This window comes from Fistularia commersonii, chromosome 34 (assembly GCF_037954325.1).
Source record: "Fistularia commersonii isolate RoL2024-O1a breed Wild chromosome 34, RoL_Fcom_v1.0, whole genome shotgun sequence".
Classification (NCBI taxonomy): Eukaryota; Metazoa; Chordata; class Actinopteri; order Syngnathiformes; family Fistulariidae; genus Fistularia; species Fistularia commersonii.
This window is the reverse complement of record NC_141317.1, coordinates 5,442,798-5,467,875: the sequence shown is the minus strand read 5'-3', so window position 1 is coordinate 5,467,875 and position 25,078 is coordinate 5,442,798. Positions and strand designations below refer to the sequence as shown.

At 43.7% G+C, this 25,078-nt stretch overlaps 1 protein-coding gene and 1 long non-coding RNA gene across 2 annotated transcripts; one reads left to right on the top strand and one right to left on the bottom strand.

Moving 5' to 3' along the window:
• Window positions 1-3,293: 3,293 nt before the first annotated feature.
• Window positions 3,294-7,161, bottom strand: hoxc13a (homeobox C13a). Its single transcript, XM_086141537.1, has 2 exons — window positions 6,432-7,161; window positions 3,294-4,379 (listed from the first exon to the last, which is right to left on the bottom strand). The coding sequence occupies exons 1-2, from the start codon at window positions 7,093-7,095 to the stop codon at window positions 4,123-4,125; spliced, it is 921 nt and encodes a 306-aa protein (XP_085997663.1). The 5' UTR covers window positions 7,096-7,161; the 3' UTR covers window positions 3,294-4,122.
• Window positions 7,162-17,519: 10,358 nt separating this feature from the next.
• LOC147214355 (uncharacterized) lies at window positions 17,520-22,481 on the top strand. The gene is made up of 4 exons (XR_015104339.1): window positions 17,520-17,569; window positions 19,623-19,651; window positions 21,783-22,140; window positions 22,399-22,481. It is a non-coding gene; the product is annotated as an uncharacterized LOC147214355 (long non-coding RNA).
• Window positions 22,482-25,078: the final 2,597 nt, after the last annotated feature.

Genomic DNA, 25,078 nt, shown 5'->3' with positions numbered 1-25,078 from the left:
ATTAAATAAGATTCACCAATAACTGGAGCGAAACCCGGGGGGGAAGATGGCCCTAGATGAGAACCATATGAGTGCCTTCTTAATATCCTTAAACACAATAAAAGAAAAAAAATAATGGCAATTATCAGGGTTTTCAAGCCACAGCGCCTGCATTCTGCTCGCCGTGCCTCCGAGCAGGCCCTCAACTTCTATAAATAACTTGTCCACATGAGATCATGAGCTAAATGATCCCTCAACAAAAGACGCGGCCGCGTGGAGACAGAGACCGGGATTACACGGTAATATTGACAGACAAACAAACAAATACACAAAGAGGCAGATCCAGTGATGATGCAACGACAACGACTCGGCAACACAGAGAAGTCCCAGGCAGGAGGGAGCTGAGGCACTTCCTGATATTTTCCTCTGGTCACCACCAGAGGTTATCAGCCCCCTGTCTCATCTCTCGGCGGCCTGCAGACCCTCCACTCACTCAGCTCTCAGCCCACTCACACGGAGATTCGTGCGGGGATTCCATCTCACTTCTTTAAAAAAATAAAATAAAAAAAAATATATATTCTCAGTGCCCCGGAAGCACAGCGGGGTTTTATTCCAGGACACACACACTGTGGCAGAGCAGCCCCGCCAGTTTACACACCCTTCATCCGGGGCGTGTGCGCGAACAACACATCATTTCAACCGGCCTCACAAAGTCAAAAAAAAAAAATATATATAGAAATTGTGATAAAAATTGAACAAAAGAGTCACGGTTTGCGGTGTAACGGTGGGATAAATAATTTCCAACATTTATATAAAAAACACGAAGGCAGTTTTCTCACTTTACATTTATTATCACACCGTGTGATCTCTTTTATGTCTCCATAAATGCTGCCGTGTTTTTTTTTTTTTTTTCTTATTTAAAAAACAAAACTCACTCCAAACCTCCCTCGGGGGTGAGGAGTGAAATTTAACTTTCAAATGTAAAATTACATTTTGTGACCGTGTTACCAGCCTTAAATAAATAGTAACGGGCTTTTATATTTTCAAATATCAAGCGTCCCCATGGGTAATCAAGTCTCGCAGCAAGTTTTGTTTTATTCTAAGGGATAAATAATTTAAAATTGGATGATGGGCTTTTTTTAAGGCCGAATCCTGTTGTCGCTGCAGCTTAGCGAGGCTCGTCTGCCGCGGCTGGACAGAGCTGGAAACGTGTGCACGCCAAGCGCGCCGGCGCGGTAAGAAGAAAACGGCCGTACCTTTAATGGTTATATGGAGGCCTGCGTCGTGTTATCACTTCCTCTTCTGTGTTGACCGTGTGGCTGCGTGCTGACGACGACTTGTGTTGGTGTGAGACGTCAAATGTCCTACCTGTCCCCTCCGTGGTCAATGACACTGACACACACACACACACCTCGCGGTGCGTCCATGACACTCCATCGGTGGTTCTTGCAGCTCGGGCCAGCATAACTTCTGTTTAAAAAAAGAAGGAAAAAAAAGAGAGAGAGCCCAAATGTTAATGCAAGGCCCTGGGAGATGGTCAGAAATGCGGGTCAGGGGATATCGCTGCACTTCCCCTTTTTTATGTATTTATGGCACGTCATTAAGCCTGGTCGTCTAGACAGAGAAATAACACCTTGTTTGCCTACAAACAACCCGCCGCCATTGGTGTCCGGCCCCCTATTTATTATTCACAATCTGCCGTGATGTCAAGGTCAAAGTGACTGCATAGTCATGGTCAAGGGTAAAAACTGAGAGGCCCAGAACTTTCCACAAGAACTGCGGGTCTAGGAACCGGAGTGAGCGCCAAACCTGGACGGCTGGTCGGCGAGCTCGGGAGATCAGATCCGGGCGGGGAGAGGTTTAGATCGGGCCCGTCCGTCGCCGTCCCCGCCGCATAGACGCGCACGATATACACAACTTGCGAGTACGCACAAGTTTGATACTTTTCTTTCAAGATCACATCTAAAATATCAAAATTACAAGCTGTTTCCGGGAATAATTATCGCTCACGTTTGCAATTAATTCAGATAAAAAAAATCGCCACCAGCTTTGAGAACGTGTGTTTTCATAATAACACAACTTCGGAAGTGAAATGAAAGTTCTCGTTCATTTAAAAAGAAGATACGACAGAGACTTGTCTGGCTATTAATTCTCAAATAATACACCCCCCCTTTTTTTTTTTAAACAAATCCCCATTTGATATTCCTGGATGACACCGAGCACAACTTGGTCGCGTCATACACCGACTACCTGCAGCGGGACATCGGCCTTCCGAGCGCGGCTGTGCCGCGAACCCAATGTCTCCGTCCACCCTGGACCTCCGGGCAGAACCAAACAAATCCACTGTTAAAATATAATATAAAATGAATATAGAATTATAGATAAGACGTCGAGGCGCATGGCGTGGTCACGGCAGTGTGAACACGCCGGGGTGGCTGCAACGGCGTAGATATATTTCAAGAGGCGAACTATTATTATTTTCTGATTTATTTTTGAATTATTCCCAACATGTATATGAACGAAAACACGGGTACGCGGCCGTGTAACAAACGCCTGACAAAAAGTGAGAAATTGTGAGTCGCACGACATTCACGCAACATCTGCAATATGCGCGTAATAACATCTGTATCTGCGGGACGAGGCGACATAGAGGCACCCCGCCATGGTCGTGGATTCAGACTTGGCAACTGGCATCAGCGGCCGTCCTTCCCGTTGGCGAAGGTCCGGAGAGCGGACCGTCTGCCAACGCACAGGTAACGTGTCCTGCATTTTATTTTACAAAATTGAAATATTGAAGCTGGAGGGGGTTGGGGGGGGGGGAGTTTGCCGTCGTTTCGGTGTCGCGGTTCCCGCCGCAACAGCAGACTGCAAGTCATTTATTAAGCTGCAAACATTACGCATCAGATTCTTGGCTGAGAAATGGGCATCGGCCCCCCCACCCCCACTGGCTATCTCCTGTTGCCATTTCTCAAACCGATGATGCTTACTGGCTGATGATGATGCCCTCTTCATCAAGCACTTTGCGACATGAAATTTTAAGCGGCCCATCCGCTGACGGCGTTATAGATCAAGCCAGAGAGCCGCTGCGTAATAACCCCGGGGGCAACTCGACACGGGAGGAAATGCGTAGAGTTCTCTGCTCGATTGATTGAGAGTATTTGATGATTTATTTATGATAGAAGTTGGCAGTGAAATCCCCCCCCAGCTCCCCCGAAGAGCACGACACAGATGACACACTTTGCACCCCAGACGAGCAGGGACAGGCTTCCGCACAGGGGCGAGGAAGAGAAGCAAACAATGGTGCACTCTGGGTAATACTCACTGACTTTAATGGTTTACAATCATTCCAGTTGCATGACAGACTCCTTCGATAAAAGGAAAACATACAGGTCTCGGGATACTCCAGTTTACACTTCCGCCATACTAGATAATATGAATTAAATAATAAAGGCATTGCACTACACAAGATTAACAACATCGCAGCCTTTTTTTTTCTTTTTTTTTCTTTTAAACCCAGGCAAGAGAACAAATCCAACACATGGGAGGGGTGGGGGGACATATAGCTTTTGAAACTCAGAGGGAATAATACAAAGAAAATCTTTCAGTCGAAAGTCCTCTCGTAAGATTGTTGCCGTTGAAGATAGAGTCTGGTAAAGTTCGACGTGTGGCGTCGCAACCCGTGTCTACACGGCGGGTAATATTTGTGAAATGACAGGAGACGGACGGGGTCCTTTATTCTGATCCGATCTCTTGTGATCTGATCTGATCTGTCCGCTGCAAAGTCACCGAAATGACGCCGATCCATTGCGAGATTTGGCTTGAGGAAGGAAAAAAAAAATCGAAAAAACACGAAATACTTGTCTTTGAAATACAGATATCGTTTTAAATATTATATATTTATATATGTACATTCATATAAAACAAATATGAAATGAATTTAATATTTTCACAGTTTTTAGAGAATCGTCTCTAAATGAAAAATGGCGGGGGAGGGAAGAAGGAGGGGGGTCGTGGAGGCGCAATGGCAAAGATGGTGATGGACTTAAATTAAAAACGCTCAGCCCCAAATGTTCTTCAGCTAAGATGCGCGGCAGGATATTTCGGCAGAGATACGTCGAAGATTCAAGTAGGTCATCCATCCTATCAGGTGGTGTGCAGGTGATTGTTCTTGGATTTACTGACAAATTTCTTCTCCTTCACGCGCCGGTTCTGGAACCAAATGGTGACCTGGCGCTCCGAGAGGTTGGTGGCGGCCGAGATGCGCCTTCGCTTGTCTTTGGTGATGAATTTGCTGGCTGCATATTCTTTCTCCAGCTCCTTGAGCTGGATCTTTGTGTAGGGGACGCGCTTTTTGCGTCCGCGGCGATAGCTGCTCACTTCGGGCTGAAGGGGAACCACGTCTGTGGGGCGGAGAAAAAAAATTACCAGGCGATTCGCACAAATAAATAGAAATATTTGGAGGGAATTAAACGCTAACAATCATGGTCTTTCAACTCGAAAAATTGGCAATATTTTGGTTCAAATACGGAGAGAAAATAAACACTTATTCCCTTCCACCCTGCATAGTGTGTGTGTGTGTGTGTGTGTGTGTGTGTGCGTGTGCGCGCGTCAATTCGCGAGATACGATTTTGAGGCCCTGTCACAGAGAGCGTATTTATCATTGCGCTCCTGTAAATGTTCCTGGGTAAATGCTGCACGGTGATTGGGCGACACTCGGAATGAAATGGATCATGATGAAGTCGCAGGGCTCAAACTGTTCCTCGGGCATCGAGCCTGAAGCTGCTGTTTCCTCATTACCTGCTGAGCCGAACAAGTGGAAGGACGGAACGAATCCTTTCAGGACGATTGTTAAACTCAACAGTTGGTGAGACTGTTGGTTTTAATGCGGTTGGACGGTTCAATGTCGGAAGCGGGTGACTGCGCTGACGATTAAAAAAAATAAAAAATTCTGTATGTCATACACTTAATTTGAAGAGATTTGAAAATAAATGCAATAGAGTCTGTTCTGAATTCATATTTCATGAATTGTTCTATTTTTGATAAATGCATACGAGAAGGCCTCTAAACACCTGGCAGAAGCACAATGCCCTGCACAGGTAAGCGGATGTAGAGCCGAGAGCAAGGCAGCCAATAAGAAGTGCACAGAGGCAAGTGGAGAACCCCCCCCAATATTGACGGGATTCGGGGCTGGAGCGACCTTTTTCTTTCCACACCGTGTATGCATATTGATCCTGAGGTCTGATCTGAGGGAGACCAGAATCGTCCTCCTGACGCTGCTACCTCAGACTGATCCACTGACGCACATTGACTGGAGTCTGATTTCTGACTACATTCTAAAAGCAAAACAATGAGATTATTTCCTTGTGCGTGTGCGCGCGCACGTGCATGTCTGTCTGTGTATGTGCAAGAGAGAGACAGACACACACACACACACACACACACAAAATGGACAGACTAGGATAGCGCGCTTGCGTCTCAGTGCGTGTTTGCGCGTGATTGACTCCATGCCCGTGCTTGCGTGGCTGTTTTCAATATAGAGGGGGGTCGTGGCGGTAGTGGGTGTGGGGGTGGGGTGGGGGTTCAGTCAAGGTCTAACAATATTCGTGTAACATTAAAATACTTAGAGATAATAAAGTCTCGTGATAAAACACGGCCTAGTCACCGTAGTAAACACGCCGCTTTAATTTCCAGATGACGTGGATTTTTCCGTGATTGCTACAGAAGATCTAATAAGGATGGGAACTCGACAGCGGCTCAGAACATTTTAAGCGACATGACAGAGTCTATGGGATGCATGCGGTGCAGAAATGAACCCTGGTGCATGTAGGAGTGTGGGCACACGGCGGGACATTCAGACCTACGGGCAAAGTTCAAACTAGACTAGATTAAAATTCATTTTTAGTGCAGCTCCTTCCTTATGCGCTTCTCCTATACCGGCCACATAATCATCACATGTCACAAAGCTCTTTTGACGGAGAACTGCTCGGAGGGATCATTGATTTAGCAGTGCTCCGGGCAATTGACTCACAGTGCTGGTTTTCAGGCATATTTTGGAAGGTGCAAGAAGATTTGTTTCATGTCAGACTGAAGGATAATATCACCCAGTATGGCAGGGTCAATAAGGAACAGAAGTGACATGGGGATTGACAGGGGTGTGTTTATCCAGGACATTTGATGTCTCCCTGGACGTTCTGGGTTGTTTGCAATTATGTTTAGGATATATATATATACATATATATATATATATATATATATATATATATATATATATATATAGACGGAGAGAAAAATATATTCATAAGCAATTAAAACATTTGAGTTAAAAAAAATCTAGCTACACTAAATAGATTTTAAGCTAGTGACACTGGTATTAAAATGTCTATTGACCCAAGCTGTGCACGTTCGAAGAATGTGAAAAAAATAAAAGGCGCATAAATATATTTTTTCCATACCTGGAAAGGGCGATTTCCACAGATGAGTTGACTGCGTTTGTTCTTTGGAGCAGTACACCTGCCCATCCCAGCCGTTGGAGAGAGCCCAGTGCTGGTAGCCCTCCATGGGGATCAGGGCGTCGTGCCGCGGCTCTGGGTGGGCGCTGATACTGGGCACCACCGACACGTCGAGGTATCCAGGAACCGCCTGATAGGAGCTGGCGAAACTCGGGTAGAAAGCGAACTCCTTGGCCCGGGTAGACAGTTCTTCCGTGGGCAGCGCCGTGCTAGGCTCGGCGTATTTATCTGCAGGGTGGTACGAGCAGGGCTTCTGCTGCAAGTTCACGTTGTGCGAGTGGGATAATCGACAGCCGTAATAGGGGTTTCCGAACGGATAGCCGTAGCCCAGGGACGCGCCCGATGACGACTGTGGAGCGGGACACTGCCGGCCGGTGTCCGGGGAGGAAATATCCGAGTACATGGAGCCCTGGTGGCTCGCTATGGTGCCAGAATGTCGTCCCAGCGCGGGGTGCGACATCAGGTCCCTGCAGTGGGTCGCAGGGCAATTACCGCTCAGTCCCTCCATTGTTTGGCTTTTATTCTGGTTGTTTTCATTCGGGCTTTTTTCATAAACGTACATCAAGGTGTCCGCCCAGCGTGGATGCAGAACCAGCGAAGTCGTCATATCAGGCGCTGCCGATGCTTTTTAAAAGTCGACTACTCCAAGACGGACACCTCATTTCCAACTACATTTTACACTCGGCGCATGCGCAAGAGAGGTCCCCCCCGTGTGTCCACTTCATTAAGGACCTGGCACGTGATCCGCTAACAAGTCCTGGGAGATTGCGCGGGGGAGTGGGAGGCTCTGCAGCCCTTTAAACGCCCGCCGCCTCGCCAGTCAGCGTCCGCTCCCGCACAGCACCGAGCCCCGCCATTGGCTGCGATCGCCCGGACCCCCACCCTTAAAGGGAGGTTTGGACGATTTCAGGATAGGGCCGAACGAAAACAACCTGTGAAATTTGGCCGACGCCGACGACTGTCAAGGCAGCCCGGACTGAAGTACACTGTGCGCGCAGCGTTTGGAAATAAAAGAAGGGGAATTAACGGGCATTTCTGAATAAAACGTTGAATCTGCGCGTTTTACGTGTTGATATGTATGGGGTCGGGATTTCTCTCTCATTCGGTTTGCTACGGCGGTGTGTCCGCTACTCCAGATAGGGGTGATCTTTTGATATTACACGAAAACAAATACTGGAGACCCGAAAGAATAGAAGGATGATGACAAAAACATATTCGGTGTTTCTGGAGTGAAGCGATGAGACAAACGTGCACGTCCGAGCGACTACGGTCAATTCTTTCCAGGACTTTTGAGTTGTTTTTTTTTCTATGTAATGGATTTTCCCCCTCAACCGGGTCGCCACCAAACTTGCTGATGTGCATTTTCGTAAATAAATTCTACAACGTGACATTTATTGATTTGTTTAATTATTTACCTTTCCATTTCTTTGGCTCAGATATCGACTTTACGGAGCCCCGTTATTAATGATTAGTAATTTTAAGGCCAGATGACAGGGTGGAAAAATTAGTGTGAATGCGCACACGTGTGTAAGTGTGTGTATGTGTGTATATGAGTGTGTTAGAGAGAGTTTTGTGAATTTGCATGTGCACCATTGATGCAGAGGTAGAAGTTTTACGATAAGCAAGTTCGAATGTGTACAAGGACAGTACAGGACGAAGTGACAGTCACTCCAGGTAAGACGTGGCTTCTGAGAAACTGCAAAAAAAAAACTACGCTTTTGACAAGAAAAAAAAAATGGTGTGCGTTAGTCATGTGACCGCACATAATGTAACGGCTTCCTTTAGTTTACGTGCAAGCATTTCCTGCAGCGTGTATCTGAGTAAAATAGCTGCTGTCTTGAAATGCGCTGCTATTTGTTTGTTTGTTTGTTTTCCTACTTTTTTTGGGGGGAAAAAAAGGGGGGAATTCGAATTTTAACCCGTTTAGCTCCGTACAAGACAGAGAGAGAGAGAGAGAGCGAGAGAGAGAGACAGGAAAGTCGCGACAGGCTGGAATGAGGAACAAGGGGCGACTTTCAGCTGGGCTGAGTGCAGCTACAAATTTGATTCAATTTAAAAATATGATAGAAATTCTGGACACACACGCCCAGAGAGGTATTTTTAGTTTACCTCGCCGGCGAGCTGTATAATCGTGTTAAATTCCAACTCTGCGGAAATCATCTATTGGCCGTGTCCGGAGCCACTTAATGCATTTTCAGTTTGAATTCTTACCGATGGGATAGGCCCCTTAAGCATCCATAAAATCGTTTTTTTGTGATGCCTCTCCCATGAGTCACCCTTAAAGCAGGCCATAGGCGGCTTGCCTATAGTTTATCAACATTTTTCTGTGCTGGCGACTTGTCTTGGGAAAAAAGGTGACCGGTGTATACATGTATGTGGCCCTGTGAGGAAGCCCCTCTCCGAGCTGGGCAAGACACTATAGCTCTTTTGTCTCAAGGAAAACAAAACTATGAAGGTCTCATCTAAACGGCAGCTGCACGGAAGTCCAAGGTCAAGGTAAAAAAAAAAAAGCCGCAGACAAACAGGGTCGTAATGAGTCTAGACAGACAAGAATGAACTTCACACTAGAGTATATATGCAAAAAGCTGCTATTTACCCCAAAACGTTTGCTGTGTGTGTGAGAGAGAATAGAAGTAGACAACTGCAAATAAGAGTTTGTAGTTAAGGAATTCTAGCTTTTGCGTTTGAGAAAATGGGATGCGTTCAAACTTCCAATTGCAACTTTGAATTGGCTGCTATTTTGTTATGATGCATTCTTCATAATCTCCGTATTTATTTTATATTCCTTGCATACTCTCAGCCTCGCTGGCGCTTGGTTCTATTAACTAGGAAATGGGATAAAAACCAGAATGTGGCGCAGGTCGAACGGGCAGAGGATGTAGTTGTAAAGCAGGTGATTATTTAAAAAAAGTAAAAAAAAATACTCCGAAAACTACTATTAATTATTAATCAAATTTATTTACAAATTACTATAAATATTCACGTGGTAGATTCAAAACGGACAAAGAAAAAAAAACGGAAATTAGGAAATCGCGAAATACAGCAAAGCCCCAGATGCGGTGGCAACTGTTGCACCAGAGAAGGTATGGATGTGATTTGCGTCTTGCACGGACGTGCAGTTGATGCTGAGGCAGATCCACGCCTCAGATGCAGGGCTGACTTTTTGTTGTGACGCGCGTCGTGCACCCTGCCCGGTGCCAGCTCGCAGCTCCCGCAGCATGGCAGAGGAAAATTACTGCTAAATCCACTCTTAGTCCCGTAAAACTCCACTTTATCTCTGACAAACAGTGTGAGGACCGTGGAACTTAAAGGCTGGTTTATTACCCCGAAGCTTCACGAAAGAGACGTTTTATAATCTATTCAATAATAGTTACAGTCCAAACCATCCAGTCGCTTACTGGACATCTGACTGGTAATAGCAACCCCTTTGCCTCCGCAGTGGCGATTGTTCGGCGTGTCTGGATTTACGCATTTTAAATGATACCAACAACCTGCGTAGATATAGATTTCTATTTTTGTTTAAATACTGTCTTGTATTTGATTTCCTTATAGATGCAATTCGTGCCTGTGCGGGTCACTTCATTGCGTCCCCCCATAAGAAAAATCTGCCTCCGTAAAAATGTTTTCAGGTCAGCGAGTTGATCGGGAAAACTTGATCTAACGGCGTGACTCAACATCACTCCATAACAACAATCTGATTTATGTCCTTTTCTACATGACGAATATCTTAATATATTTAATATATTTTAAACCCGGTCCAGTCTTTTTTGCTACTGCAGAGGGAACCAGATACGGCTCTTAATATCTTGACAACTATGATGCCTTGCTGTAAATATCTTGACAACCAGACATCATGCAACTCCAGACAGAGGCTGTCTGCAGCTCTGCAGCGGGGGTGCCTGGGGGGAGGGGATAGCATCCATCCCCTGCGGACGCCTACCTGCGGCTTCCGCTCTTAGCAACTTGGTACCATGGCCGCATGACACACACACACACACACACACACACACACACACACACACACACACACACACACACACACACACACACACACACACACACACACACACACCGAATTAGATCTCTGCGCCAGCCTATTTGGTCCTGGGTGCGGAAGATGCTCCGCGAATTCAAACTTTCAACGGCATAACGGAAAGAGAAACTTTGCGGAATTAATAGTCTGTTCCGGTTTCCCTCATACCGTGCTTTGGGGGAACATTTATTAGGCCACTTGTGCTGCGGCGCTGCGCCTCATTTGAGCGCATTTTCCCTCCGCGGTTCTTGCCAGGGCATCACTGAATTGCAGCATAAAATAATAGTAATTTAAATTAATAAAAGGCCGTTAAATCTCAAATGCCATCTTGCCGACTTCAAAAACGTTAAAAGAGGCACACGCAGCGGTCCGAGGCTTCGTGCGCGCATCGTGCACGTCAGAATCAGTGTTTATATTTATGAGTTTGCGTGGGGCAGCTCCGGGCTCTGCGCTGTGATCGAACCGATCAAAGTGAACCAAGTGGCTTTTTCAATGAACACTGGATTTTACCGTCCCAAGTAGGCAGGCTGGATTCCAGGCCAATAGAGCGAGTCATCATGCCTGCAGGAAACTGCGATTTAGTCAATGAGCGCTGTCAAACTAAGTGAAAACATGTCTGGAGACATTAAGTGACTAAACTAATGGAATGTTCCGGAAGCTGACTGAGCAACGTGGATGCCCAAACACGCCGAGTGATGCTGGCGAGAGACGCGTGGACCGCCATTTAGCATCTAGACCTCAGATGAGGCAACATTGTGCAGGCTTAGGTTCACTGAGAATAAATGATAGTGCTCAGGCTTTCTGGTGTGTGTGTGTGTGTGCCAGAAAGAGCCAGAGTTCTGCTCGGGCAGATCTGTCCCCTGTCATGAAAACATTCCTACAAAAACTAAAACAGCATCTCAATCTGGTGTTTCCCCCCCTTCAGGCTGGGTTTAATGTGCGATCACAAACGTTCATAATCGTAAAAGACAAAACCACTGGACTTGTGTGCCAGCATTGGAGGCGGGTGGAAGCGTGCCATTTTGTGAAAATTATGAAAAGTGTAAGTTGTGGTCTCAAATAATGGGATGGGGAGGGAGCCAGATGAGCACAATGGGCTCAAAGCTGAAATACAAAACATTTTTCTTTTATTTGTAAATACGGTGCTGGCTGCTGAAAAGACAGTCACGTTTCTCGTGCGGGGGAACATGCAGACGAAAAACTACAGAGGGAACGACAAATGTGGAACACAATGAGAGTTTTCAGTCGCGTGGAATAGGGCTCTCGAGTATTCTGTAATACTGCACTCCGCATGTGAGGGGGAAGAACTCATGAGACGCCAGAGCTCTGTGTGTGTGTGTGTGTGTGTGTGTGTGTGTGTGTGTGTGTGTGTGTGTGTGTGTGTGTGTGTGTGTGTGTGATGAGCATGTCTAGCTCTCATTCGTTCATGCAGCTTTCTGTTTTCCACTCGGACCGGACGGAGAGAGAGACGCACGAAAAACAACCGTACATGGTCCGGTCCAGATGCAACCGGGTTCGATGGGTAGATTCCCTCAAAGAGATGGCACAGGCCGACGGTCCCCCGCCACCGCCGGGACACACACACACACACACCCTGATGTCCCGCATGTCCCGTGGACCAAAGATTCATTGATTCACATGTTTGTGCTTCATTTGAGCAGAACACCACGTATTAAGATACACGTGTGTGTAGGAAAAAGCAGCATTAGTCCAAACATCTGGATATAGTACAACTTGTATTGCACGATAAGAGGAAATGGACACGCTTGCGTAATTACGCAACATTTTAGAGACTTGACTTTGGACTTTCGTGTTATTTCCAGACTATTTGTTTTGGAAGATGTGAGCTGTGCGATAGGGAGCTATAACTATGGCCAAATAGACCAGGACTATGGCGTGAGTTCATTTCCGGGCGAGCTCCGAGTAAGATTTGATTGCGAGTTTTCTAAAAGAAATCCTGCACAGCATCAAACCGCGTCTGCAGGCGAGGCCCTCGGTTTGAGTCCGCCAAGAGAAAGGGAGACATTCGTGAACACGCTGCAAAAAGGGATCTAGGAGTGTGTGTCCTGTGGGAGCCAGCCGCCGAGGTGCTGCAGTGCGGAGGGAGAAGGCAGACGAAATAAATCCACTGCGTCTCCTCGGAAGTCCAAGTTCAAGTTAAGAGAGGCGGGCGCAGCACGCAGACAGCTAAACAAAAGACACACACGTTCATCATTAATCATCTCGGCCCGTCACTTGTTGGAATAAAGCGCTTTGGGGATTTATCAGATTATATGAAGGCTGACCCCAATGGATCGGGCGTCTATCGAGGTATTTTATCTTTAATGTGCTGTCCAGAACATTAGACTTATTGACAGGCAGTGCGCTTGGACAAACAAAAAACTCATTCAAATTGAAGAGGGAGCATCTATGAGTGCTTATTCAAAATAACAACGTGTCTGTCATCCGGAGAGGTTCTGGAAAAATGTCTTTTGTTTTAATATCGGTATAGCAAGCATAATTTGTAATGGGGGCGGGCGGGAGGGGGTATTTGCTGTTCGGGGCGGTACCGGCGTGTAAAACGCACATTGGAGGCCCAGGAATGAAATTACTTCGAGGCAAACCTTGCTAAAATGTTCAGTATTCCGTTAGGAGTCAAAAATGGCCACGTCAATGCGCATTTCGACATTGATAGCCAAGCGGGCTTATATTAAGCATGCAAACTGCGAGACAGGCCGCACTGTCGTTTTCTATATTACATAGATGTGGAGCGCATTTACCGTTAAACTACAGGGCTTGCCGATTAGTGCACATTACTTACGGATAAGCTTTTTAAAAGTAAATTCAAATACTCAGCCGTTCATGTGAAAATTCGGCGCGAACACTGACTGGACTGGGACAGAATATCCAAAGTCTTAAATTAGCATTCTACCTCGGAAAATAAAAAAATAAATTACAATAATAATAATAATGATCAGTATAAATTAGTAAATACATGTTCTAGAATGTGAATAACCAACATGAAAAGGGATGGGGTTATGTTAAGGATTTTAATGCGCGAATTATAATTATTGCTGCATTTATGCTGTGCGTCAGAACCACATCTCGGCATCCTGGACTAGAACCCAGTCGTTCCAGTAAAGCATCTTCAGGAACCATTAGACGGGGAAAAAAAACAACTATCAGAAATCGTATCACAGATGAATTCACTCGTATTTTTGATACCACACAGCTCTTATTAATAACAGCAACGACGCAATATGTAGACGCCATCCACTAGATACGAAATCAACGGGGTAAATAATACTATGAGAGGCTTCGCCTCCTCATCACACACCATATTAGCCCGGCTATGAAAAGCTCACTTTGCCTGCGGCGGAATTAATAAAGGAGAGTTTTCGAGGACATCAGCTTCCTCGGAGGAACAGAATGCCAGAGAGGTCCCAGGTCCTCCCGACCAAGCCGCAGGGCAGGTCTGCACCTGCTCGTTATTCCCATGGAGGCACCGAAGTCTCTCCCGGTGCATCCTCTGGGTCCTTATTTGAAAAACACGGACAGTTGTTTGTCTCATTGACTCGAATTATTTCTCAGAAGTGAAGATTAAACAGGAAGCGGCTCTCGACACACACACACACACACACACACACACACACACACACACACACACACACACACACACACACACACACACACACACACACACACACACACACACACACACACACACACACACACACACACACACACACTTCCTGAGGAAGGATATTTAGAATGCTCTTCTTAAAAACACGCCGCTCCACAACAGTCGGGCATTTTCTTCTGAAAGTGAAGGCATATTTTCCGTCCAGTGACTGAACATCTAAATGCACCGACAGTCATTTAGACTGCAAACCGTCCAGTGTGGAGCGGTGTGTCCGCCAGAGCAGAATATCCCTTCCTGTCTGATGGACTCACTCTGACTCTAGACTGTAATTTTGAAATCTCGCCGGCCTGAGCTCGAAGCCAGGTCCTGCAGAGACTGCGCAAAAAACAAAACAAAAAACAATATTGCAACGAGAGTCAGACTAGTAAGAGACGAATTGCCCTAACTAGAGCAAATACACACCGTGTGCCCGCCGCTTTCTCGCATCACCCTTATAATGACAGAATTTCATAGCAAACAGAATACTGCTTTCCGAAGAGGCGCGGGACAACGGGAAACGTGGGAATTCAAAATCAATAATTAAATATATTCTTTTGAAAATTCTTGTTTGGGGTGCACACATCCCCCCCCCCCCCCCGATAAGAGTCGAATGATGAATATAGATGGATTCAATAAAAAGAAAGTAGTGGATGATAAATGCAGAATGTCCTCTGCAGGGCTGTGCAACAAGCCGGATGCAGCCTCGTCCTGCAGAGACGGGAGCAAGCAGTGCTTGTGTGTGTTTTCATCCTGCCACTCCGCTCGGTACCGCAGGGGCTCCGGGACAGGCCGGCCTTCATTAAGAGAATGACCGTGGACCGGGGTGCAAATACGGGGAATCGTACCCTCACTGCACACGGGCCGAGCGCGGAGGCCTGCACAGTCCGGAAATCACCGACGCGCAGCGTCATTTTCCGCCGCGGCGTCGCGCACATTTGCGGATAGGCGAGGCGAAGTTCAAGTTCAAAGTCAGCTTGCAGAGAAAGACGGTCGGGTGCGCCGCAGAGGTCCACCCCACCCACAACCCCCCGGGACAATAAACACAACACACTCCGACTACAAGCTCAGCAGAACTAACTTCGCTTTCTTATTCAGAATGGAGAAATAGTCAAGGCAAGCGCTTCTTCCCCGCAGGCCTGTGGACGCAGGGCAAGGGGAGAAACACGCACATTATTATTATCTCTGTTCAATCCAAAACCGATGTTTTGACACGGATGAACAAGGGGAATCGATCATTCTGACGCCAGTTGCATTTCTAAAGGAGGGAAGGATTTTTTTCGGTGGTGGAGCATTAAATGCGATCTAAGATATCACGCTTTTGCAAACTCAGTTGTGACTTAAAATATCACCTTTTTTAATTTCAATGTCATAGCTCTGGTATTTAAAGAAAAAACAAATAAAGGGCGAGGAGAAAGAATCGCATCATGTCCGTCAAATATTTGCAACGCGATTAAAATTAAATAGAAATAAAGGAAAATGAGGGGGGGGGGGGGATTCCGGACACCAAGCACCTCCGTGCGGTGGAAGTTTATTTCATTTTCTTATTTTAAACATCCGCTTACGTCTCATTTTTCATCGAAAACGCTGAACTGAAAATCAATATTAAAAAAAAAACTCTGGTCAGAAAAGCGCTCCCTCTGTCATCCATCGGAGGGTCGAGATCAAAAAACCCTGTAAACCTTCGAACCAAGAAATCCAATTCCTCGGCAGCCTCGAACTAATCTATTTCAACCGCTTTCTCGTTCCTGCATGGGATTATAAAATTATCTGGCACCGGTGAATTATTTAACGCGTCAGGCAGACTTCTCGGCGGAGGCCGGGCCACCGGGCCCTTCGGACGAGTTTAAAGTCTCCACTTACAATGCGGACGATAATAAAAATCAACCCTGGATTTGATGAAAAACCGAACGTTTTGAATACTTGTTTCGTAATAATTACAGATCAATAATCATCACTTCCACTTTCCATTCAAATGCCTTGTGTGTTCTGGCTCTGGTATGCAGCTCTAACGAAAAAGCAAGCGTTGCGCACTGCGTTGGAAGAATAGTCCTCTTTGGCGTCACACTTTTTTGTAATCCACCCAGGTTTTCTGTTGCTGACTGCACCACCAAGGCAGGACTGGCTATCCTGGAGCACAGAAACTATCCAAATAGAATGAGACTGCAGAATTCAGATTCAGTCTGTATTAACATATAGTGATCACACTCAACATTCAGCTGACAATGCAAATACAGTCAATGAGCTGTAAAAGGGAGAGGGGAGCCTTAGGTTGATATAGTCTTCTAATAAATCATCTAACTTTTCACAATGAAATCCTGTGCTCCACAAAACACCTCTGGGAGGCATCTCCCGTGGTACAAGGGCTCCACGTGGAAACAGCCCTTCTTTAGCCTTCTGTGCTCTGCGTGTTCGGGGAGGGAGGTTTGCTCTTGTCTCCGGTTGGGGTCAGACGCAGCGGACATTCAGCTTGGCTGAATCTGAAGGAGAGAAGTCTTTTTTGCCAAGAGGTGGACGGTAAAGCACTATGCATCTGTCCATCCCATCCAGCCCGATGGAGCAAAACTCAAAAAAAGTACATGTGTGCTGAGTCTAAAAAATGAAGCCAAACATGAGAATCCTGCTTCCAAATTAACTGCAAAACTTCAGATCCAATAATGCCCCACTGAATTTCTATACTTTCTTAAGCTCTTGTCAGGCTCTTAGGGTTTTCTTTTTCCATGTGATAATTTTGAAAATGTGCGTACATTCCATGATATTGTCTCTCTTTGCACCAATGTGTGGTCAAAAATCTAGTGCCCACAGTACATTTGAAATGATCGAACATAAATGAGTGGGTCGATGTAGACAATCGAAACTATCTGGTATTCATTATATTACTGTTACACAGACTCCCACTGAGAATGTTCTTAAGGAGTGGTAGTGGTGGTATTTTTTTTTTTTTTTTTTTGCAGACCTGTTTTCCAATATCTCTTAGGACACAAGCTGAATTTATCCAAAACAGTGCTGCTCAGCCTTCAGGTCTTTTGTCCAGGAGCATATTTGTTTCGCTTTCCATGATGTTCCCTACACAACCCCACCCCACCCCACTCATGCAGCCGTCTCTGTTACAAGCACAGAAATAAACTGAAATGAGGCAAAGAAACAAATCACTATTGAGAGAAGCTTTTAAAGCGACAGACTCAGGTTTGGTAGGGAAAATGCAATGTATCTCACAAAGACGGACTGTGTATCTGGAACCTGAGCATCTTTAACCCTGCCTTCTAATCACGTGCTGGGAGCCATCTGAGAGATGAAGAGGTGTTCTCATTAGCAGCTCAGTTCAAAGCTGCTGCGAGACGCCAAACAAGTCCAGCTTTGATCCCCGTGTCAACAGAACACATGTGGGGGGTAAGAAAATACAAGATATTTCACATTTGTATGTGGCAATTTACATCATGCATAGACCTTGCTGTGTGATACATTTCACAAAAATAGCAGACATCCTGAGGAAATGTTTTATAAAACATGTAGTGGATGAATTAAAAACATCCAGCCCCATTGTGTCCCTCGCTACAGGATAGGGGAAATAAATGAATGAATGTGTGATTTTTATTTTGTATCCATCCTATCTAATATGTACAGCACTTGGATGGAAAGCATTTTATAAATGTATTTATCAGATATGCATAGTTTTCCACCGTGTTTTTTTTTTTTTCCCAAAAGTGCAAATGACTCACCCAGACCACCTCGAAACTGAGAATTATGGGTTTTCTGAACACAACAAGCAACGGAGAAGTGTCTTTAATTTAACCCAGTGTTGTGCAGAGGTGATGAGCCCAAGACACTTTTAGGATTTGGATAAAATTGTTCATTTGAGAAAAGATATTTCATCTCGTACATAATAATATTTTTTAAATAAGAGATAAATCAGTGTTCATAATAAATTCCTTAGCAATAAGCCAATGGAGGCCTGAAAAGAATTATTCAAATTTTTTCCTGCAGCGCCATTTTGTGCTTTCAGAGGAGGAACAACACAGAATATCTTTGTGTTCTGTTCACACACAGCGGTAGTGTTTGCGTGTGTGTTCTTGTGTACAGAACATCTGCCTTGTAATCCAGACACTGCAATCAAAAATAGTGACATTTTCTTTGAATCATGAACACAATGATGGAAAGGTTTTTTTTTTAAGAAAATGTTTTTCGAAGAAATGTATTTTTGCCAAGGAAACAATTTTTGTTCAGATAGACTGGGTAAATGTAATTTAATTTAACTTTATTACATTTCACTTTCTTGTGCTGCAATTGTTCAGTTTCCTTTCTTTGTCTCTCTGTCATGTATTTTAATTTCTATTGCCATGTAAAATGCCTTGCAAAATGACAGGATTAATTTTTTTATCTTTTTCCTAATAACATCATTAAAAGTAATTAAACATCAGGGTAGTTTTACTTCTACTTAAGTCGAGAAATCCTGTGAACTTATAAGGGGTTACAGCAACTTTTACATCCATTTTACGGCTAGACGGCAAATAAATCCCGAATGGTTTCTCGCCTCCTAATCCTTACCTCGGCACCACTGTGTCTTGATTTTGCACAAGTATAAATGCTTTTTACTTATGTTGCTGTTGAGATTACTATTTTGGATGAAAAGATTGATTATCTTGGAAAAAAAGGGGGGGGGGGTATCCGTGTACATCAGGAGCTCAAAGTCATCCAATAGTGAAGGTCATGTTAAACACAAACAGTCTGGGGGCCTTTCTCACACGCGGCACTGCAACAATGCTGGACTTATTAGAAAAATATCAATAGCAGTGGGGAAAAAAAACTTACTGATACACATATAAGTAACTACTGACAGCGAAGAATATATTTGACAATGAACATGATTTACTCTGTAGTTTCCTTAGCTATTTCAGATATTCAGACTTTTTTTCCTCTGATCTTTGCTTATTTTGACTATTTCCCCACAAATACAGCGAAAAAGACTTCATGAAATGCTTTTCAAAGATCACAGTTTCTCTATGCTGCCTGGTAAAAATTAAGGGATTCCCTCCGACTGGACATCTTTAGGGAATAAATCTAAGTGAAAGTGAGCTGTACTATATCTCATTTTGTCTCAGTCCAGATTTTCCAGAGAGAGAGGTGCCACAAATCAATACAGCAACATAATGTCATTTCTCTTCCATCAAATATTTTCCTGTGTGATAAAAATATCAGGCTACAGATTTTTCATATAAAAATGAAGTGCGGCGTTGGCAAATTATTTTCCACTGAAAGCAGCAGACATTGCCACTTGGCTTTGCTAGATTTTGTTTTTTTGCCTTTACCGTCTTACTTACAATGTGTAGCTTCTGCAAGGGGGTTGGTCCGTGTGTAACTCAGAATGTTCTTTTGTATGTTTAAGGTTGTTCTGCTAAGTCTAACTGTGGACTCTATTTGTCATACATGTCTTGGTCCATCACAGAGAATCATTTCCACATCGGAGACATGAATGTGAGTCTTTGAGTCTGTATGTAAACATAATGTGACCAACCAGGCAAATTGTACCTATTCCAGCAAAGAATCACATTATTAAAATCAATGTCTGGCAAAAAAAATGATTATGGCCAGAAGCTGATTAATCAGTGTACTAGTTAAAAAGAATGGAAGGTAAATTATTGCTTGGCGCTTTAACACACACACACACACACGCGCACACGCACGCACACACACACACACACACACACACACACACACACACACACACACACACACACACACACACACACACACACACACACACACACACACACACACACACACACACACACACACACACACACACACACACACACACACACACACACACACACACACACACACACACACGAATTATTGTAACTGTGCTCAGGCACATAGAATTGCTCTGCCAGACAGCGGGAAACGGCACAACGGGAAAATGGTTGACTAAAACCATTGCAATTATGCAGGCAACTCAAAACAGCAATACATGACCAAATTTGGTATAATCATATCTGATGCATAAGTCCTTTTCTGAGGATGAACTGTGACTTTTTGACAATCTTGTTTTCCCCTTCTGAGCTGCTGTGCTGGTACTTGAATCATACAATTTTCCAATTCATTCGACTTCGCATTAACAACGTCTTGAGCTTGAGTTTGATTTTACTAAAGTGCTGATGGCAGAATGCTGCGCTTCTTTGCATAGTGGTCACACTACACTGCTTACCAATTAATTCGAGTGTTACGGCTGTGCTTGTTGTCTTGAAACTAAAATGGAGTTTTTAAGATTTAATCACAATATTAAAGACAACAGGGAGTCAGACTTTAATGATTCAGTGGGAGTCAAAACATCTGTTTCATTTGAAAGGGAGGATTTTTGTCTAGAGAACACATTAAATAGGCATCTCACCAAAAAGAGAAATACAAATACTCCACATCAATGAACTCAAACTCTTCTATTGCCATGGGGACAATTTGTTAAATTACAATTTTTTTTTGAAGGGCAATTTGTTCAGAATTAACCAAACATTGTTGATTTGCATCTAACCGTGCTGATTTGAGAAATCAGTCAGTCAGTCGTTTAGAAATTCCAACAAGTCTTTGATTATGCCAAGTCACCCACACATTAATTCTACATGTTTTCAATGCACTTGCTTGAATTTTTCATGGTTGTTTTTCCTGTCACACACTGAAGTGTTGCTGTTGATGCTCACTGTCCACGGTTCTGAAATGTGTATTGCTGCTGTGCAGGCTAATTTTTTTTTTTGTTTTAAATTGTAGTGGGCAGTGGCTTCCTTCTATTGTGTTTTGCTCTCTGGTCTTGAGACATTTTTGGCTAACTGGCTCATGAAATGTGTTTTGGTGTTAATTGTCTCCGGCTCTCATCTTGAGACAGAAGTTTCTATTTCCATAATCATTTCCTATGAGACACGTCATTTCATATGCATTATTACAGGACAACAACAGAGGATGTATTGAGCTAAAGGGGTAGTTAAATTTGTTCCCAGTTACAATGAGGTTGTCACATTTCCATTATAAAAGTGAACAGAGTGCTAGACAAAACATTAGGAATATAAATAAGCAACAACAAATAAAAAGGTACTTCTTTAAAGCTTTGTCAGAAAATAACTCAGCCCTATTTCTCTGCTCCAGATTGTAACACTTCACTCAACAGCTTTGCCAAATTTAGTTTTAATCCTGATGACAAGCCATCAGCCAACTGACTGACTGGTTTACAAGGTTCTTACTGGACCTGAGTTATGGGATTTATTAGAAATAAAAATATTTTTAAGCTAATTACAGCAACCACTGCTACAGCATTCTGGATCAGGTGTAACGGTGGGACAATTGTAACTGACTTCTGACTAGAATGTTTCAAAACAAAGTCTGATAATGATTCTGCACAACTTTCTCTAGCTCATACACTGTGCATTTGATTTAAATATAAATTTGATTCTTATTTGGCTAATACTAATATTTATTGTTCAATGCTAAACTCTTGAGGCGAGATATAAATTAAAGGCCTTTGAGGTGTTCAGCTGTGCCCTCTAAGAGCCAACACAAGCACTTTAGACCCTGTCAGTGTAACTGAAGTGCCAATCATTGTTTTTGTATTGCTGTAAAGGTGGAGGTGGATAGACAAGCTGAAGGAGCCAGTGTCAGCACTGACACCACAGTTGGGGGTGGTGATGGCAGTGAGTCATTAGCTGCCAGGAAAACACCTGTGGTAAAAGGATCTTGACTTTGACTTCGTCTCCACACGCCATGTGGAGATGCCGAAGGCTTTGGATACAAAAGACAGAGGGAAAAGCAAGCTTTTCATTGCTCCTCTATGAACTGTTGCCAACCACACCTCTGAACGGACCACCCAAATAATGCAGAGGGAGCTGTCTGACTGCACTGAGGGAATAGCACCCGAGATGACTCCAGAGAGGTCACCTGAGGAGGAGACAGTCAGGTGCATTGTAAACGCTGGCCTTGAGGTGAGTTCCCTACACGCCAGTCCTCCTGACAGGTATGGAACATGGCAACTATTGTCCTTCTAAGATCTAATGCAATATGTTGGGGCTATTTTATGCCTTTAGTTAGCCCCATGCACATGTGAGGGTAGAGGGAGCTATTGTTAGCAGAGCAGTGGATCAGACTGAAGAAACTGGTTTGAAATATTGATAATCTAATGATATGTTTATTTTCTTTGCTTGTGAAGTTTCCTCCTTTTTTTGCCAAATTTGTAATTACAGGTGTTATCTTTGCTGGTTTGAAGCCCCAAGATTTATACTGCAGAGACATGACTGCACACTTGGCAAAAGTTTACAGTCACAACAACCTTGATTCTTTGTCATGAATCCTTAATGAAATAATGTCAGTTATATTAATTATTAACTACTTGGAAAGACCCTAGCATGCAAATGCTGTCTGAGATTTAAATAATAAATGACATTCCAGACTGATGTTATTGAGTGATGTGTGTCTGTATTCTGTATATTGGTCATTTAAACATCTTGGGCACAGAATAAGTAAATTATAATTCTACTAGTCTCATGTTAATGATGACCTGCACTGAACTTTGAACTGCTTTGCTCCAGGTTATTGAAGTGCCCAACAGTGCCTCTATTTCAGTAAAAATAATTCTTCAGTTTAACTGTTTAGTGAGCGGAATTCATGCATTGTTGCTGGGAATGGAGTGAAGTATAGCCACTTGGGAGCACAACTAAATTTGCATACCCTCTGTATTGCACAGCATAATGAAATTTAAACCCACTGATACTTCCAAACTCCCCACTCGGTAACAACTATTTTTGCTGACAATGCAGATGACGACCACAAAGACACTCACATGACAAAAACAGTACTACTCCAGAGGGATATTATTTCACACTGTTAAGGACAACAATCACCTACAAAGATCAGACATGAAAGGTTGCAACAAACTCCTTACCAAAACCCAATTCTTTCTTTTCACTTAAAAAAAAACTAACCAATGTTAAACCAGCTGTCAAGAAGCCATCTATCTGGAACACATGTACCATGTACTATGAATGCAAATTGGGGAGAAATACTTAATCTTGTGCAGACCTGCAACAAAAGAAACTGAGACTATTAGATCAGAAGATCCGGTCGGGCTTTTTGCCGACTTAGCTGACAAACTTTTTTTCTTGGGCGGTCTCACAAGTAGCAGCTCAGCATAGGGACAACTGGCAGGATTTCATGTAGTTAAATCCTGTGCTGTGTGCTGCAATATGACTCGTATCGTTCTGTAACAGCAGAGTTTACTAAATGCATGTAGGTGTCCAGAATTTACTCTTCTGTACCTCTGCCCTTACTGGTGATATCAGCAGTCAGAATACTGCACTGCTCCTTTGGTTTGTGGAAGAATGCTGACCCTGAGAATGAGCAATTGAGGGCAGACAGATTGATAAATTTAATATGCACCAGGGCTGTATGTGTCATGAATACCTAACATATGTGCCACCTTTGACCTGGTCATTACAAAGGACAAATATTTCTCCTCTATATATCACAATCAGACGATGGCCAGAGTTTGGTAGATTCTTGACAAATAGGTCACTTTAGCCCATCTACAGAGCATCATTCATCTATTTGAAACTTTCATCCAAATTGGACCTAAGTGTTGTCAATATTCCCTTTCTATATGGAGTTATATAGAGTTATACTGTGTGTAAATGCCGAAATGTCTTTGGCTCACCAGCTCTCACATGTGGCATATTCAGGATGTCCAATATTTTGCCCCATACCAGTTGATGTGGCTGGTCATAATCTCATGGCTGGTTGTTTCCATGATTTAAAGTTGTGGACACTGTCAGAATGTCTGCTTTTAGCTGGAGTCAGTCCAATATAAGCCTCACTATTAGAGCTCTATATTTATAGTGCTGTAAAGGTGTGGCCAAAATCAGGTGATCCAAGCCCTTGATGTCTGACAGGCAGTTCTGTTTGGCAGGCTGATGACTTAACTGAACAAATTCAACTGGTAGAGGTGGACTTGTTGCCTCTGGGGAACAAAGAAACGGCAACATGAGGTGATGTGCTGGTTGAAATGTGCTACTGTAATAAGGATGATAAATGGACAGGCTGACATGTCATTTAAGGGGACTGGTGTCTCTGCTTTGCTACTGCACTCAGGGCTGTGACTGCGACTATGGCCGGATGATGACTTGAAATCAAACAGTTATTTTGTAAAATTGGTTAAGCTTTGCCCAGTTATGATGACCGGCGTATTAATCTTACACCTTTAACTTTTTTGCTACAGTATATCATCCTCACGGAAGTCAAACCGGGGGCAAGAGTTTGATCTCAGGTTGAGGCTTATTTGTTATCTATAAACTGCTTTTAGAAAACTAGCTAGCTCCCATGGACTAGGATTGATACAGTTACAATATCAAGCAAGATTCAGTCAGTTTCATGCAAAAATTATTTTTAACTCAATCATAAAGGGAAAATTACGATGAAGAGTAAGGGCTGGTGATTAATTTTATGATTCATTGAAATTTCAGAAGTTGTGGATAAGTAACCAGCACTGATGTGGCCAGCTGCAATTAAGAGCTCATGATGCTGAATGGGATGTTGTCAGCAAAAAAACATTGTTGCTGTTAAAGGACACGAAAACTGTCTCACCAGTAAGTGGCACCAACTTACACCTACCTCTGCATAGAGTTTGGGCCACCTGATGCTATATAAAAGGCCAAAATCTTTATGGATAGTTTGTTTTGTTTTGTTTTTCAGACACCAGTGGTTGTGTGAAATTGTGAAGGGTGTACAATGGTTGGTCATATTAGTGCTGACAGTATTGAGTTATGGTCTCACATAATCTATAATGAAAAAATCCAGAATACACTACCATATAGCTGCAGTATATGTATTATTGAATTCATAAAGTATCATTAGTAATTGTAAAGTATAAAT